The 18,554-nt window shown below is 43.7% G+C and overlaps 1 protein-coding gene across 1 annotated transcript; it reads right to left on the bottom strand.

Annotated features, from left to right (window-relative positions):
- Positions 1-205: 205 nt before the first annotated feature.
- poe (E3 ubiquitin-protein ligase-like protein poe) lies at positions 206-18,326 on the bottom strand. The gene is made up of 12 exons (XM_068295397.1): positions 18,074-18,326; positions 17,715-17,809; positions 16,565-16,992; positions 14,331-16,509; positions 13,757-14,269; positions 7,535-13,697; positions 7,276-7,480; positions 6,512-7,219; positions 4,767-6,445; positions 2,233-4,708; positions 574-2,170; positions 206-505 (listed from the first exon to the last, which is right to left on the bottom strand). The coding sequence occupies exons 1-12, from the start codon at positions 18,190-18,192 to the stop codon at positions 399-401; spliced, it is 16,269 nt and encodes a 5,422-aa protein (XP_068151498.1). The 5' UTR covers positions 18,193-18,326; the 3' UTR covers positions 206-398.
- Positions 18,327-18,554: the final 228 nt, after the last annotated feature.

Below are 18,554 nucleotides of genomic sequence, written 5' to 3'. Positions count from 1 at the left end.
AACAAATTAAGATCCTCGTAAAAATCAAACGTCCCATTTTGCAATATATATATGTATGTATATTATTATTATTATTTAGAAAATGTATTTACTTTTATATACGAACAAATTATTGAGTTTTTTTTATTATTATTAGTTTCGTTTTTTAGTTGGTCTTTTTTTAATGGATATAAATATGATATGAAAAATAAATAAAAATGACAAGTTTGATATTTTAAATTCATCATTGTGCAAACGAATAATTTTTATTGATTAAATACGTTATGTGTGTGTGTAATGCGATAAATATATATATATATTTAATATAAGTATATAAGTGTTTTGCGGCAGCAACTGCCAATTTCTTTTTGTGTGTGCTGTTGGTTTTTTTTTTTTTTTTTTAATTTTAGGAGAAATCTTTAACTAGAAGTGGTGGTGCTAGTGGTTGAGGTGGTGTTTGAATAAGGCAGACTTGTAAGGATATCATCTATAAAGCTCTCCGGCTGCTCAATGAGATAGAGAAGACCTACAAAGGAATCGAAAGAAAAGAATGTTTAATACTAAAAATTCTTGGTTTTGAGGTAATTCACTCACCTGCAACATCACAAAATTCAGCAAATGAGGTGCAAGGCAAATACTCATCGGTCAACATTTGCAGAATGCTATCAGTGGATTTTAGCATAGCCTCGTCATTTTTGCGTATATAATCAAAGAGCGAAATGGGCCAATCTTCCTCTTTGGGTGTTGTGACGGTCTTGAAGAGATTATTGTAGAGCAAGTCGACAAGACCCCAGATCATAAGGAACGGTTTGTAGACAGCATAGTCCTTGGCTTGACGGTCCGCGGGTGACAGCAATGCCTTACATAACACCGACGGCGAGACATGGCGGGCTTGGGCCACAGCCAACAAACGTTTCAGATGTGCCAACTTGTGCTTATTCCATAGATCACGACTGTGCAACGACAATGAGATTGTTAGCATATAGAGCGGTCCGTCGACCTCGTAGCCACACTCTAGCCATTTCTCACTGGGAGCGGCTGTTAGATAGGTGAGTAATGTTTTGCTATCACGGGCAGCTGAACGGGAGGAGAGAAGCAGATAGACGGCATAGAACAGCAGGTAGGGGACAAAGTGCATATTCGATTGTGGACCACCGCCTCCGGCATCATCGTGGAAACTCCGCTCCCATGCAAAGCGTACAAGTAGTAGTTTCAGATCGTGTATACTGCTCGTATAGGAGATATCACAGCGCTGTGTGCTCTCCTGCATGTAGCTGCTATGACGGGTCATGCAACCCGAGAAGGCGGCTTCACTTACACATGGACCCCAGAGAGGTAGCAGCCCATTGCATCGAGTGTTGGCATTCTGCAAGCTGGCTCTTTCCCATTCATCCCGACCACGAGTCAAACGTATAGCCGATGTATGGCAGTCCACATGCACCACATTGAAGTGAGTCACGGTGGTATAGCCAATGGTTTTCCTTGACTTCAATTCGAATTCCTCAACGTTACAACGCTTCGTAAATGTATAGATTCCAAGCACCTTCTCCGGTTGACAGGCATAACCCTCACGGCAAATGAAACATGTCAAGCCAGTCTCATCACGCAACTTCTCGATCTTCTGCAATATGGAACCCTTGGCCGTAACTTGACCTTTCTCATTGGTACGCATTCCCAGTGCATCGAGCTGCTTTTCACGCGTGGCCATGGCCAGACGTTTCTTCTCCGCCCTAGTAAAATCGCGCACTTCCTGCACCCTTGCCGCTGTAGCTGCATCAGTGGAGAGTGCTTCGAGCAGGTTTTCAGCCAAACTACCAACATGTTCATCGCTCGAGACCTGTTCAAGTCGATGGATAATTGGTATTATATCCTTGCTGATGGCCAATTGTGTGGCCTCATGATGATTGGCCAGACCGGTGAGGAAGCGTAGAATATACTTCAAACTTGGCAACGAAATGAACTCTTTCAATTCATCGGAGTCGGTGCGCAAGAGCGTGGGTTTAACACACGGGGCATGCTCCGTAATATAAGCCAATGCACGTTCCACAATGCCAAGTGATACAATATAATCCTTGAGGGTGCCACCAATGCAATTGTGTTCAATCTGATTAGTTAGCACACAGAAAAGTTCCAATTTGAATTCACTTTCAAGAGTGCGTTCCGCATCAAAACGATTGAAGTCCAAAGTGTTCTAGGCGAGAGAAAGGGAGAGAAATGAGACTATGTGCTTATCGAGTAAAGAATTCAGCTTACCTTGAAATGCTCGCACAGCAAAGCCATTTTAACCTCATTGCCATAGACCAGGGCGGCCAAGACACGTATTAGATGACGTAGGACAGAGGGATTATTTCGCACATTGGCGCAATCGGTGCACGAGATCAAAGCACTAACATATTCCGGTCCGCCAAAGGTTAAGGAGAATTGCAGGAACGAATCCAATGTATCACTAGCCGCCTTGGATAGTATGGTCTCCATAATCTCAAGTAATTGTTCAGTCACAGCTGACTGTATGGAATCATTTTCCGATTGTAGACACATCTGCAAGACCTTGAGCAAGGTATTGATGGCTCCAACTTCCGGCTGACAGAGTACTTCCTGGCAACGGCGTACTTTCACACAGATTAGGAATAGTTTAAGCAAGACCTGTATCAATTCACGTTGACGTGAAATGCGCTGCAAGCTGCCAATCCTTTCGAGCATCACCCGCAAGCCATTGCAATCGGCCAGGACATTTGCCATGCGATACAATTGCTCAGTGTCCACTTGCTCTTGACTTTTATTGTTCAGAGTCTCGACAAATTCTTCGGTGGCATCGCCCAAAAGTCCACGCATACGATAAACAATTCTCATGGCATCACGATCACCGCCCTCGGCCAACCAGACTTTCTTGTACACATCTTTCACTGGCAAATCTAGGCTAATAATCTTGTTGTTAACCAACAGCTCCATGCCATTGTCATCCTCTAGAAGAGCAATCAGTTCACAGTCTGTGCAGATTTTGTTTTTCACATCACGCATCAGGGGACCGAGACCCATTTCGCTCGATGGATAGGGATTCCCAAGCATACGCCCTTGCAGGAAGTCTTCCTGCTGGGGATCTTTCTCCAGTGTCATGTAGAATTCACTCTCATCATGCTCTTCCGGATGTATGATGGAATAGAGACGCTCAAAGATAAATACCGGCGTCTTAATGTCATTCATGCGGGTCTTTTCCACCGTATCGATAAGTATCTCCATAAAAGCACGTGTCTCCTCCTCCGTGCCGCTGGTCATTTCCTCCAACATCTCCAGCAGTTTCTCTTGGGCATCATCGATGAGACGCGTACGCTGCACCACCAGACTCCTTAGGGCTAGATAACTCTCCAAAACAGGACCCAATAGGCGAGTCTTGTAGGTTCTACGTATATTCGGGCATTCGAGGAAGAGCCACAGCAGTTCCACATATTGACGCAGGGCATAGCCCAACGATAGATCGGATGATAGAGAATGCTCTTCCATGCGATGGACTTTACCAATCTCGATGGCCAACAATTGAGAGATATCAGAGAGGACACCCTTAAGAACGAGATACTGCAGCCAAGGTGTTTCGGTGGCCATGTTCCTATACAGATTCAAGTACTCGGCACTCGCCTCACCCGCCTCGCCAACATAACGCAGAAAAGAGGTTAACATATTTAGGGATTGCTGCTTCCTTTCATTGGTGCGACTCAGTCCACTAAGCAGGGAACATGCCAATGTGCGTCCCAGACGAGAATTGGGATTGAAGAGCAAGGGTTGTATCCATTTGGCATTGAAGACAAGTGGCTTCGTGATGCGCTGCTTGTCCAGGCTACGATAACGCCAACGTCGTCCATATTTCTCCATCAGGAAATAGGCTCTAACTTCCTTTTTAGTTTTCGCAGGAATCGGCTGCTGCTGCTGTTGTTGGTCCTGTGTCTTGGTCGCACTCGTCTTGTTCTGGCATTTGGTGGGCATGCGACTACTCCAAGCAGCATATTCATGATTGCGATCCGAACGTAACCAGGCGCGATAATCAATGGTATTGCCCTCAACCATGCCAATGCTACTTAAATCACTGGCCGCCATCTGTTGTGGATTGTTTGTTTTGGCATTGTTGTTATTGTTGTTTTGATTGCTATTTCCGCCGCCGCCACCGCCGCTGTTGACGGGTAAAACTGGACAAATGATATTCTGCATGATGCGCAAACAAGGATGCAATACCGAAGTAACTGGCCCCCGTGGCAGGCGACAATTGCTAATAAATAGCTCAAAGACCACCTTCAACTTGTATTCCCAGCATACATCATCTTGACTGAGTAAGACCTCAAGCAATGTCATTTCCTGATGCACTGCAGCCTCCAAACTAATCAACGGTATGGAACCCATTAGAGCATTCTTCACTCGAGTCGTGACCAATTGCAGCAAATGCATGCAAGCCTCAGCATTATCTTTAGTCAAAACCACCAAAAGATTGCGTACTTCCTCTTGAATCTGAGGAGTTCCACGTCGTAGATTATGCTCGGTCAGTTCACTAACCAAGCCCTGGCTATAGAGTCCCACGCGGCAATCATAATTGTAGGCCATGGCACGTAAAAGTGTCAAACATTGCTCGGTGGAGGCCAAGGCGCAGCCATAACAACGATTTGTCGATGGATTATCAATTCCGGATGACATGCTAGGATTTGTCGGTGGCTGATCCTGTTGCTGGCGATCATAGGCCACCAATTCGCTGTAAAAAGAGAGTGATAAATACATGTGACAAAGTGTAATGTTACTGAATTTCTTACCTGCGACACGCCTTCACCTTCTGGACAATTTTGCTTAGTTCCTCGAAACGTGTCCTCGACTCCACACAATATTCTTGGGCTAACAATTGTATGATCTTATTCACCTGTGATGTACTATGCACACTGCCCATATTATCATCAACCAAACGATCACTGCTTCGGTGCTCTGCCACCTTAGGTATGAGCAATTCCAGTGTCTGCTTATTGGCAAACAATTGACGATAGATGCGATCCGCTCGCTCCAGGGAACTGTGTATAAGTTGCACTGTCTTGGCACGATCTTCGGCCGATTCAATGGGATCGACAGCACAACAGACACGAGCATACATACTAAAATCAAATTTGGCGTACTTGCAGAAGCCACAAGAATGGCATAAGAACGGATCCTTCTCATCGTAGTTGATGGCACGACATTTGTGGCATTGGAATACGTTCTCACCGCAATTGCCACACACACCAGGATAGGCGGGCACAGCGGCACTGCAGCGTGGACATTGCAAATTCTCACTCGATCCGCTGACTGTCTCAAAGAAATCGGCAAACTCAATCATCAGATTGCAAGCAGTTATGGGCAATGGGAAGTCAATTTTCAATTCAGTTTGAGCCGATTGCAAGGTCACTGAGCGTGCCTTATGCCAAAGAGCTGGACGATTCTTTAGCTCAACCACTGCCTGAACACTGCGATTGTTGTAGTAAACATTGATGGTTCTAACCATTTTGGTGCGCTTCAAATCGGCAATCCTCACAATCATCTTCGATATGGTATGACAATGGACCAGCTTATAAATCATTGTTGTCGTTGTATATTTCGAATCTGATTTCACCGAAGGCAGCTTTATATTAGCCATCGGCACTTCGGGATTATTACACACCAAACAGGGTTCCGATTCCAAGTAATAACCATTGACTTGAAGTATAGATTCGAGTGTTGTATATATAGGAGCATTGGGATGCTTGAAGAGCAATTCATTTTGCTGACGCAATACTTCAACGGCGCGTGACACAAATTCGGGCAATCTTTCGGTGATGCTGCGCGTACTCAAGGTAAGATAACCCAACAAATCAACAAATTGAGCAGTACGCCGTCCATACGTGGGGACCAGAGGCCATAGATTCCAAAATATATTCAATAACTTCTCCCGCTGACGCTCATTGGCATGCTCAAATAGGCCAGTCATGAATGAATGGGCTTGCCAACGCAATTGAGTTATATTATTCTCCAGCAGAAAGATGCGTACGAAACGTATGATAAGAGCATCGGAAGCATATCTAAAGATCTGATGGACAAATGTACCACATTGAGAGGGATCGAATTTCGAATAGTATGCATCTGTATCCTCGCTCTTCTCGCGATCGTTACGCAACTTGTTGGCGGATGATGATCCGGGTGCAATTGGAGGCGGTGGCGGTGGTTGTTGTTTACCGGCTCCAATTGATGAGGGCATATTACAGACTGCAGCCTGTAGGAGTTGCAAAATAATGGGTGAGACTCCATCATCCAGTTGGTAACATGCAATTTCCATTAACATGGCCAAGGCATCTTCATGGACCACACAGAATTTTTGCCAATTGCCCGTACGCATTTGACTAATCTCCTGGCAAGTACGCAAATGTTCAGTTAGCTCCACCAACGAATCGTAAGTTAGTAGCGGTGGATTCACATTATAAGGAGCACCAGTCTGGGAGAAAAGACAAGAAATTAGTTGACAAAGTTGACAAATGTCCCAATCGAGGGTTTGCCTTACCTTTGTGCTCACAATATTACACACACGCTTCACCACCCGGAAATGTGCGTCGAGTGAATGACCATCGCGATACATGCGGAATTTCTCCTTGCTGCCGCATATATACATCAAAAGTTTTCTCACCTGACGCCGCAGTAAAGTATTCAAATTTAACATCATATACTCGCAGAGTGTAAATGTCATAGTCTCACAGAAACCACTATCATAGTTATCTGGATGGGCGCTACACAGTCTCAATATCTGATACGGTAGACGGACAATAATTTCAGTGAGTAGAGCATCATACGATTCAAAAATATCTGGATAGTTCTTTAGATAATTATGCGGTATTAGTATGGATATATCAGGCTTTGGACCATGTTTAATGGGCTTCAGCAATTGGGCACCATTGCCACTGCCACTTTGGCCGCCTTGATTAAGTTGATTGCCAGCTGCTCCACTATTGTTGCTACCACCCGCTGCATAGGGATCACCCAAAACATTCTTCCAATGCAACAACAATGTATTGAGAGCCTCCAGGGCATAAATAAACGCTCCACTCTTGCTTAATACATTCGCCGTGGTACTAGCCACAAACGAGCTATTATCCTTGAACTGATGCGGTGGCGAAGTTGTGCCAGTTTGTTTGGACTTCGTTTTGCCCATCATTACACCGAAGAGCGAGAGCAAAGCCAAACGAACTTCATTAGCTGGGCATTTGGTTTCCATCTGCAAGAAACGTCGAAAAATTAATAAAGACATAAAAGAAAGAGGGGTAATCCTACCTTAGTGGCTGCACCACGTTTGCCAATTTCTACATAGTTAACTAGGGCATTGAGTAAATCCTGTAGCACTTCTTGATCCCTCTCATTGTTGCCATTCAGATCGGTGGTCAGCATTAGAATAACTTGTATAAGGGGTATAGCCTGTAGACCATTGCAAGCATCAAAGGTGCTCAAATGTTGTATAATACTCTCCAGTACGGCAATTCTAGGAAGGAGATCGTTATTTTCTACCAGACCATGACTGATTTTGTAGACCTACCTGAGTTCATGCAATTTGGTTAGCTTTTCATCCTCATTGATCTCGTTATCCTCACTGCTGCTCATGGCACTTAAACCAGCAACGCCTGTTCCGCCAACTCCATTGGAATTTCTGATGCCAGATGAGGTACCTGGTTGATCTGCCTCTTGCTCCTCCTTATTGGAACTTTGACGCGGTGGTGAGGTATTAACATGATCACCAAAATTGCTGCTACGTGCTGATGTACCGCCAATACTTTCCACACCACTGCCACCACTTTCAGAGCCACCGCTGCCAGCTGGTTCGGCTGGAGAAGTGCGTAAAGTGGAACCATCGGTGGCCACATTGGAGCCCTCATCATCGTCGGAGCCGCCGGCGGAATTACTGACTGCTGCATTAACGGATGCTGCATTTGCTGCCGCTTGTCTTATGCCCTGAAGATTGGCCAATCCCTGTTGTAGCGATTGCAAGGCATTGGCATCTCCGCCATGTTGCTGCAGACTCAAGGCAATGGCAATATCCATAATAGCTTCGTCGTCGGCGTCTTCGGGTAGACCCAACAGACGTGGAAAACCGCCACCCATGAAAGCTTCCAAATTGAGCAATTGCTGGGGATTCACTACCCCACCAACTATACCTTCCACATCCGGGGCATTGGGATCATTGTTGGGTGGTGGTGGTGGTACAGCTGCATCCACAGCTGCTGCAGCCGCCTCCTCGATAATTTCACTAGCCGCCGACACGGCAACTGCTTGGAGCGCTTGAATCGTGGACGTTGATGGTGTGGGCGTAGAGCAGGCCGGTGGCGTTATAATGGCCACTTTACGTCGCTTCAGGCGCGGACTTAGCAGCAAGATTAAAGCCTCCTTGGCACTATGACTTATCACACTGGCATCATGTTTAAGCAAATCTATAAAATATTTGGTCATTCTGCCCACTTGTCCTATATCGGCCAAGGCAAAGCCATACATAATCTCGACTAGGCAATGGACAATCGTCTCCGGCTGACAGAGGCCACGTCTCACAATATTGCTAGGCTCATCTAGTGCAGGGGTAATCTTGTGTAGCTCCAAAACAATATTTATTAGAGCCGGAACAATATCATAGTTGTTCTCCTGACAGATCTTGGCCAGCGATTGAGGTCTAGAATTGGCTATGCCACGCACGAGAAGTATTAAGCGATAGAATGCTTCAGGATCAATCTCCTGGAGGGTGTCCAATTGGCTTAATTTTGGTTGCATTGCTTGCAATTCGCCATTAACGAATTGTAGAAGTACTCCATCCTTGTAGATATGATATGCCGGACGACTGCCATAGAGAGTGGCCAATACATAGCGTGCTTGTGTCTGGACAGGATTCGGTGTTGGCAGTAGAAGTAAAGAACCTGCTGTCTTTACAGCCTTCTGGCGTAGGGGAGATGATGTTACCGCCGTTCCACTGCCCAAGAGATGTAAAGCACAATCCAAAACCTCCAACAAATGGGTAACCATGCGATCCAATTGAGTGATGCAATTGAAACCTTCGCCAAAATTGGCCACACTGGCCTGGGCTGTGGAGGCGACTGCTGGCACACTGGAACCACCGGCCACAGCATTATCCTCACTCTCATCGGGCCAGCCAACCAATTCCTTGGACTTGCCATAAACTTCAATACAATCGAGTAGCGTGACATGTTCCGGATCCTGTGATTTGGCAAAGATAACTTTGAGTAGTTTATCCGATTGAAGCATCTCTTCACGTGTAAGTGGTATATCGAACCACCGAGCTCGTCTTACTGGCGTCAGGATAGTTCGTCCCAAAATGGTCACCGACAACGGAGCACGTTGCACATCCTGAGTGCCCAGCAGCACACGTATACCCACAATAACCAAATTGGGATCATTGTTAATCACCTCCAAAGTGAAACCATTCACTTTGGTGCTAGCCACAAACATTCCATTGGAGAAGAGACGTGTCTTTAGCTTCTGTTTGCTATAGATTTGCAGTAAATCATTGCCACCGAATTCCACATCAGCCAGCATGTTGCAATGCTCAAAGAAATCAATGGGGAACACCGGTTGACCGCCAGCGGTTAGTTGCTTCTGTTGTTGACTTGATTTGCTGCGATGCAAAAGTTTGCCATTGGAACCAGTGGTAAGGCTAGACTTATTTCTACCGCCGCAACTTCCTGCGCCACTCTTGGCCAGCAGTGTGGCCGAGTACAATTGATTGCCAAAGGGTTGAACTTGCGGTGATAGCCAGAAACTCGTATGCTCTGGCTGAGCGGAGAATATCCGCAGACTTCCATCCTCGCAGAGTAGGAGAAGGGTGGTCTTTTCAGTGCCAGCCACCGAATGGCGTATGCCCACCACATCCATAATCCTGGACTTGGCCGATTGAGCCTTTATCTCTTGCATATAGATACGTTCTGGTGTAAGCATCAGAATGATGGGATTATTCGAGGTTTGCATACTGGCATAGATTAAACCAGGATGTCCGGCTACTTCTGTCCACTGCACCAGAGGCTGTAGTGGTCCTTTCGAGGCTGATTTACTTGCCGAATTGATATCCAAATGGTAGATTCCCTTGACTCCTTCATTCACATTAGTAAGCGGAGCCACAAAACTGCGACCTGATGAATAGCTGAAGAATAACAATTGCAACGAGTGCGAGTAGTAAATGGATACGCCACCGCCGCTGACTTGCCCATTGACATCTTTGATATGTTGATGACTCAATTCCAAAGTGTTGGTCACATAGAAATCACCATGTATGGCCAGACTCTGTTGATCCAATTGTTGGGTATATATATAACCAGAACTGGAAAAACTCAACATATAATACGATCCATCCTGATACATAAATGTGCAATCACGGATATTGCCAACTGCCACGAGATAATAGTATTTGGGGCTATATGTATCGACAGCCAAATCGTATATCTTTATATAATCCGAAGTGATAATGGCCAGTAGCGTCTGGGATCCTGGCAACCATATGGCTTTCTTTATGTAATTGCCATTCTCCAGTTGAGGGCTTACAACAATATGCTCATTGGTGGTTCCGCTGCTAGAGAAGGTTAGGATGTGGCATTCCTTGAGACCACACACTGCTAAGCAATCCTCATTGCAGGGATTCGCAGCCAGTGAGAGTACAGTGCAGGCTATTGGAGCTGTACTCAGCTGGGTAAGTGTTAATTTCCGCTTGGATGCATCTGCTTGCTTTAGTAGCGCCGATAGTTGTAATATGGTGACTTTGCCCTTCTCATGCGACACGGCCAATTGTTGACGTCTGCCATGTGGCGATGAGAGACAACAGAAGGCCACACGACGCACCACACCAGATGATATTAGGTGCTTAATGGTTTGTCCCTGATCTCCGGAATAATTCATGCGCACATTCTCAAAGGCTCCCTCCTGAGAGCCCAAAGTGGCAAACATCAATTGATCCGTCACTTGGAAACTCTGCTCCAATTGATGTAAACGTTCAAGGGCAGCGGTGGCTCTCTTATGGCAGCCCACTATGGAATATAAAGTGCAATTCTCACGTATAGACGGCAGCAGAGCATCAAAGTATTCCAGGATGCAGCGTACAACCAAAAGCCATTGATCCTGTTGTTGTAGAGCATCACGATGGGGTTCCAATAGTTTACTAAGCAATGTAATTCTCTCGCTGCTCAAAGAATCCTTGCGCATTGGAGCAGAATGTTGTTGATTATTAGCGCTTAGCGGGGGCAGTGATCTCTTCTTGCCTCCCGATAAAAGTCCTATATGGGAGGGCAAAGCGCTGCCCGTGCCATATACAACACCAGAGACAGGATCTCTAGCCTCCATTGAAGTATTGCCCAAACGACGACTTAATGCTTGGCAAGAACCATCCTCTTTGGCTCCACAATCGCAAAAGAAATTTCCGTATTTGGCATAACTAACATCATGACCCTTGTGGCATACTCTGGCACAAACGGAGCACACTCCGACCGTGTTAATCATGTTGCAGGTATGACAATGATACCAATGCTGATTCATAAACTCTTTTTGTGTCTGCGAGAATGTGCACAATTTGTTATTCAAGGTATCCTCATCGGAGTCATCGAGTAAAGAGTCTTGCTCTTCCTCCACTCCCAGTTCATCATAGAGATCGTCCATATCGGTTTGCAGTTCATCATCCCATGGCGGCATATGCTGACGACTACCGCGATAGCCAATGCTCTGAAGAAGTTCACTCAAATAGCGTAGCAAGGCGCTCACATTCTCAGCATGACGCAGCTGATGTTTATCGGGCAATTGCAAACGGGCCAATTCCAGCCATGTTAATGTTGTATTAAATAGCGCAACATGTCCACGAGCTGGGGAAGCATCTGCCAGTGTAATCATTATCTGCAAGACATCGGCAAAATCGCAACCATCTTGCGGCGGTGTTATTAAATTCTGTCCCAGCTGGAGTAGAGCCTGGAAGAGGGGAGGTGCTATTAATCCAGCTTTAGTCTGATCCCTTACTAGAGCTTTGACAAAGCCAAGAAGGAGTAGGCCATTGCCACCGCCTGGGCCATTGCCATTGCTAGAGCCATTGGGATCGCAGGCTTGAGAGGACTCTTCTGAGGGATTTGGCTGAGCTGCTTGCCAGAGACTTAAAATCTGTGATGTATTTGGTGCTAATGCTCCTCCACCAACACCTCCACTGCCTGCTCCACCTGCTGGTGCTGTGCCTCCGGTGCCACAATCATAATCAATATCCATAGCATCCAATTGATCGGAAATGCTTGGCATGGCCGAAACTGTAGCCATATTTGTTGGCGTCTGGGCATTACTGCTGGAGCTGCTAGTGAGCAATTGCTTACAGGTGGTCGTGGTAGCGGTGTCCACTGCTTCTGATGTCTCGCCACTAACATTTGGACCATAAATAATGTGAGCTAACCAAAGTTTAAGACGTGCCACTTCTACTTGGGCCAATTCACTGAAACATTCCACAAGATCTTCATGGACAAATTGCGAATCCGCTTGCATTGATTGCTGAAACAGGCGCTCAACAAATTGCAACATTTTGCGGGAATAGCTCAAGGGCAACGAAGTGCCTGTAAAGGATAACAGCAAAGTGGTCAAACTGCCCAAACGTTGATCCTTGAAGAATTGTCTCATGGCCTGCACGGCAGTTGGTTTATCCAGCATCTTAATAAGCGTCTTCAGCACAGCAAATAGCATAGATTCATTGAATAAAGCTCGTTCTTGGTTGGCGGTAGCTGTTCCTCCTGCGGTCTGTCTTAATTCACTGGAGAATTCAATTAACATGCGATAACAATAGCCAATCATATGCTCATAGAGTAACAATTTCTGTGCCTCCAAAGTCAATCCGCTTAGAATATCCCTGAGACATTGTTCACTCTGTCCTTGTAGATAATCCGTGCGCATGTCCAGCATTGAGGCAATGAGCAGTGGTTTCAATTGATTCTTTACCTCCGAATTGGCCGAGCTATATGAGAGCAATAACTCTATTAAATGTAAAATTGATTTCAAGCAGTGCTTCAAAGTATGCAAAGTGGAGTAACTTTGTCCGCGTGCCAATTCCGTGATGTGGGCATCTATGACACTAAGTGTATATGGTTCCACCGGATGCTGTTTGCCATTGAAAGCCGCCTCATTGACCATTAAACATTTTGGCCATTCATTCGCAATCAACTGCTTATCCTCGTTGGGCAACAGCTTAAGAAAAGCGGCATGCAACTCCAACATTATGGCCGGTTTATCACTAACAATGGGCACAATTAGGTTCAGGACCGATTCCGGTGTGCAACTGGACAATTGCTTAAGCATCTGCGAACGTACAATGTCAGATATGAGACGATATGAATCCATTAATTTAAGAATCAATTCATTGACTATTTGAGAGCGTTCCTGCAGTTCACTGGATGTCATTCCATCTTCATCAGTAATATCGTCATTATCATCCTCATCACCGTGCGTCTGCAACGATGTCTTGGGTTTTTGCTGATCGATCGATTCGTTTGATGAATAAACTTCATTATCTGTATTAGTGACAGATCTGGGAGTTGCGGCGGTGTTAACTTGCTCCCCTCCTCCAACACTAAAAATGGACTCATCTTGCTCCTTGCGCTGCAATTTATAGCCTTGTTTATCTGCCCAAGCCACTGCCTGCATGTGAGCTACCAAAGCATCAAATAGCACCAAATCCGTTAGACGTGGAGGTGGAGCTGGGTGTGAAAGATACAGATGTAGTTGACAAATAGCAATGTCTATTTTATTTACTTACCATTTGGTTGATTCATTTGCTTATTGAAAGCATCAACACCCAAAATAGTTTGCCTTAGGCTATATCTTATATCAGCTGCGCGATCTCCAACCTGACTCCACAAAGATTCAGCATACTGGGTATACATGCCCTGCTTAATGAGACTATTCACAACCAAATATTCCGATTGGGCCAATGGATAGCGAATACTCCAGACCAATGAATGTAAATTAGGCAAATGATTCTCACTTTTGATGGACTCCACATGGGAAGTTGATGGTGGTAGACCCAATAACAATTTCCAGGCAATGCTAAAACAATATTGCATGGCACACAAATCTTTGCCCTGAGAAAATGCAGACATATCAGCAATTCGCAATATATCAGTTAGCGCATCCACAAGCAAAGGATATTTCAATTTATCTGGTGTGCATAAGATGAAATTCCATGCCAAGCCATCTAATTTAAAATCCTGCGCCCAATATGGCTTCTCCGGATCTCCAGTGACTAGGGAGTAAAAGGTGGGACGTATATCTGCAGGGGAAAACAAAATAATGCAGTATTTTTATTTGAGATTTTAATGAAAGTTTCTTACTTGATCCTCCTTCAGTGCTATGAGATTTACGGAATTTCTCTTCAATATCCTGACGACAATACGATGTAAGCTTTGTGCGACTATTAAGCAAATCCGATACTTTTTGATTCTCGGTCATGCTACTGACACTAAATAGATTCCAACGGACTTGATCCAATAGTTCGGGTGGTGCACTATACAAATGTTTCATTAGATACTCCAGGAAGAGCAGCAGACGTGATAGCCACATCATTTGACATTGCCTAACCGGACGTTCAGAGCTAATGCCACGACATATTTCCGCACAGCGTATAACACCGCCAGCGGTTAGTAAAAGTATAGATTTCTTTTGCATCAAATTGAGTGAATGGAAAAGGAAAAGCAATAATTGAGCATGCTCAATATTGAGATCTTCATAATCGCCACTACTGGTCGTCGAATTGTCCGTAGTAGAGCAGACACCATCTACCAAAGTATTGATCAAACGATGCCAGACCGATAGACAGGCGGCCTCCTTCTCCTGATTGGGTTTTAGCAATAAAATTTGCACTAGCACAGACAATGTACTGGGATAGACTTGCAGTGGCCAAGTATTTGTCTCCGTTGACCATGGTGAGATGGACAAATGCTGCAAGAGATTTGATTGCAACTGCTCCGACAGCAAGGATGTCGATATTAAATTGTGTATATAGCGACCAGCGGCTCCAGAGAAACGTATCATAGAAGATTGCCATTTGGGTGGTAATTCCGCACCGCCTACACTTGACCCTTGATCACCACTCCTCATGACATCACGATCGAAATCTTTAATGATATTTGCCATTAGTAACATTTGTTGATCACTAACACCCGCACGAACATAACGCTGCATATATGAATGACGATTGGCTAGAAATTGATCCAAGAAACAAAAAATATCTGCTGCCAAATCTAAATACTCATGCGGCTCATCCAATTTGGGTACCAAAGCCGATGATTTCTGTTCCCCACTGCGCTCCTGGGGACAGCTATTGGCATTATCATCGTGCGTTTCCGGAGACAGAGTTTCCTTGAACCAATGTCCCAAATAACTTTCACTGTCATCCTCTGAATTATCGGAACATGAAAGAGAATCATTGAAATAAGTTGTCGAATCTGAATAGCTAATGGGTTCGCATTCTGTGCGATCTTTGGTCGATGCACGCTTTAAGGAGCAGGCCTTGCGATAGGCTACTGTGGCCAGGAAGGTAAAGAGTTGATGCAATGTTGCCGTATTTAAAACTCTTATAATTCGCTGCAATGTTGTGTAATTTTGCAATATGTCAAACTGTGCCGGTTCTGGCAATTGATCTGTGAGTGCCCCTCCTTCATCTGATGATAATGAGCCACAGCCCGTGGCACAAGCAGTTTCAATTTTCAAATCTTCTACCAATTCAGTTAACAGCTTAATTGAATGATTGGCTATGGCTGCATTTAGTTCACCAAATCCTTGTTGTACCTTAAAAAGATTGACTCGAGCTATTGGCGTAGTTGGTGGATCATTGGAGGTGGTGGTGGTGTTTTTGTTACTCGATGAACTGGCTGAACTACTGCCAGATGCTCCCATAGCTCCTTGAATGCCACTGATTAGTAGCCAACTGCCATAGCATAGATGATTCTGATAGATATATAGGCGTGCCGATGACTTTAACATTTCGCCAACAATCGAATAGATTTCCAGAGCTTTGTTAACAATAGCCGAAGCTTGTTCTTCATATTCATCAGAAGTTGTAGCTCCTCCTCCCTGACTGGTCGATGCCGTACTAGTGGCTTGTGGTTTGCTAGATTGACTGCCACCACTGCCTGCAGTGCTGCTGCTGCTGCTAGCCTGACCCATGCCCAATACACTGGCTGCTATGGATGTCAGTACAGCATTATATAGCGCAGATATTCCACTTATTGATAATTTCTCAATACGCTGCGGTGTCAGTGGTTGTAATAGTATCAACGAATGCGATTGACTTAATATTGAGAGATCTGTCAGCATATGCGTTACAGAAGCCTTCACTGCATTGGCCTCCGTTTGAGTGAGTGGCAAATAGAGTGGTTTGCCACCATTTATTGTCTCCAAATATTTGCCACGATAACGATTCAATATAGGCAAATTAACACAAACATCCAACACGGTATCTACACCATTTTGAGACTGAAAATATTCGACATTGGCCGACAAGAGTTGACTCTGTAAACAAAATAATTAGTGACTCATTTTAATATTTTCCAAGAGATTCACTTACTGTACAATCGGTTAACTCTTCGCTAAGTGGAACCCATGTCATTTTGCCTGGCTCTAAAGGATTTAACAATTGTTGCAATATTATTAATGATAAATCCGAACGGGAGTGTTTAATCTCAGATTTTGGTGAATCCTTGTCATGTCCTCCTCCTGCAGCGGCTGCAGCAGCAGAAGCTGAACTGCTACTACACCCTCCTACACTGCCACTTCCACTCCCCTTCCCACCCGCTTCTGGGTGCTTTGAAGTTTTTAAAATACTTGCTACTGCATTATAATCAAATTGCAGGCCATCACGACCCTCGCATAGTGTCTTTAGGGCCACCAGCAACCATTTTACTTCATAAACAGTTACCTTGGGCAAACGATGTAATATGAAACGTATCAACACGGCGGCGGCATAATGTAGTTGAGATATCTGCGTCTGGCAAACTGTAGAACCAAAATGAAACCAAATTATATATTTGTTTGTACAGATATATGTATAGTATTTTAAGTATAATAAACACATATGTTTTCGTAGTAAAATGTATACATATATAGATAATGCATTTGTGGGGGTGATTCACAATGTTTTGTATTTCTTTTTGTTTCTAATTTTTTTAAATTAAATTTTTGTTTTTTTTCTTGTTATACCCTTCCAGAAAGTATTAAGGTTTTTGGGTGATTTTGTTATGCATTAATACCAATAATTGACTATTTTTGAAAAATTTGAATTAAGTTAATACTTTTTATTCTTATATAATAGTAAAATATCTGACAATCCCCAAAATAATATTTTATTTTATTAGGTTATCCAGCTTAACTGGATAGAATGCTAGGCGATATATTGTATATTGGTGGAAAGATGGAATTACTCGAAAGAGTATACATATTGATATTCCTATTCAGCTCTATCAGACAATAAGAACAAACGGGGAGGTTCAATAAGAATATTTCAATCAATTTCATCATATTGAGTCATACTCTTATAAATTTCCTTTTAGAAATTTTATTGATTTTGGGTATCAAGGGTATCAAAACTTCGATGTACCGATGTTGGCATTCTATATATGTATATGTATTTACTCTTATGTATGTACATATGTATATTTCATACTTTTTGTACATACATACATATGTACATATGTGTGCAAAAAATCGTTATGACTTACTCGACTTGATTTGCATCAACTTATCCGCCGCTAGGGCTGCAAAAGCCGTATAAAATTGTATATAATTGCTCTCCTCATCGAAAAACTCATGTTCACTGTGCGGGGAAACAAAGAAAAAGTTAATATTTAGACGAAAAAGTTTCCTTATATCGACTTTAGGTGGGGGGCGGCCATATTTAATTTTGCAAGTCACTTTTTCTCTTTTTTGCACTTGCAGTCTGTGTTTTAGCCCAGAAGAAGACCGAGAGGAGAGGCAGCTGTCACCTCTTTTCAGTTTCTTTTCCCCCTACACTTCGATTTTCAACTGCGCCATTCTGGCAGAGAAAATTTTTTAATAATCATTTTCTTTTTGCACTTACCATTTTGTTATTGCTTTGAGCAAATTGACTATTTCATTTTTATTTAAAGCGCCCGTCCGATTTAATAATAAAGCTTTTACCACGGAATTCCAATCCGTTCCTCCACTGTGGGCCGACATTTTATTTGTTGTAATAAAAATAAAAAAAAAATTCGTCAAACTTGCTCGAAAACACTCGGCCTTCTGTAGAGTGTGACCAGAATTACTGAAATAAAATACGATACTCTTCGAAATAGTAAAACTAGAGATGTGTTCCGAAAGTAATGAAGTAAAGAACTGTGAATACTTTGTACCCAATGGACAAACAAATAGAAAAAGGCAACTATGTTTGATTTAAATTTAAGAAAATTTAAATAAATTGATAACACAAATAATTAGATACATTTTTTTAGTCACATTGACAAGATCTACTTTTAAAAGGTTGAAAAACAGTTTGATATTATTTTATCTGAATTTTAACACAAGGCGATTTAACATTAGGC

This window comes from Drosophila tropicalis, unplaced genomic scaffold, assembly GCF_018151085.1.
Source record: "Drosophila tropicalis isolate 14030-0801.00 unplaced genomic scaffold, ASM1815108v1 contig_845, whole genome shotgun sequence".
NCBI lineage: Eukaryota > Metazoa > Arthropoda > Insecta > Diptera > Drosophilidae > Drosophila > Drosophila tropicalis.
The sequence above is the reverse complement of the archived record's forward strand: the minus strand, read 5'-3'. Positions and strand labels throughout refer to the sequence as shown.

Coding starts and splice junctions, on each gene's coding strand:
- poe (XM_068295397.1), bottom strand. CDS start 18,192: ATGTCGGCCCACAGTGGAGGAACGGATTGGAATTCCGTGGTAAAAGCT. Junction 16,993..17,714: donor GTTGATGCAAATCAAGTCGA/GTAAGTCATAAC, acceptor TTGGTTCTACAG/TTTGCCAGACGCAGATATCT. Junction 16,510..16,564: donor AAGAGTTAACCGATTGTACA/GTAAGTGAATCT, acceptor TTTTGTTTACAG/AGTCAACTCTTGTCGGCCAA.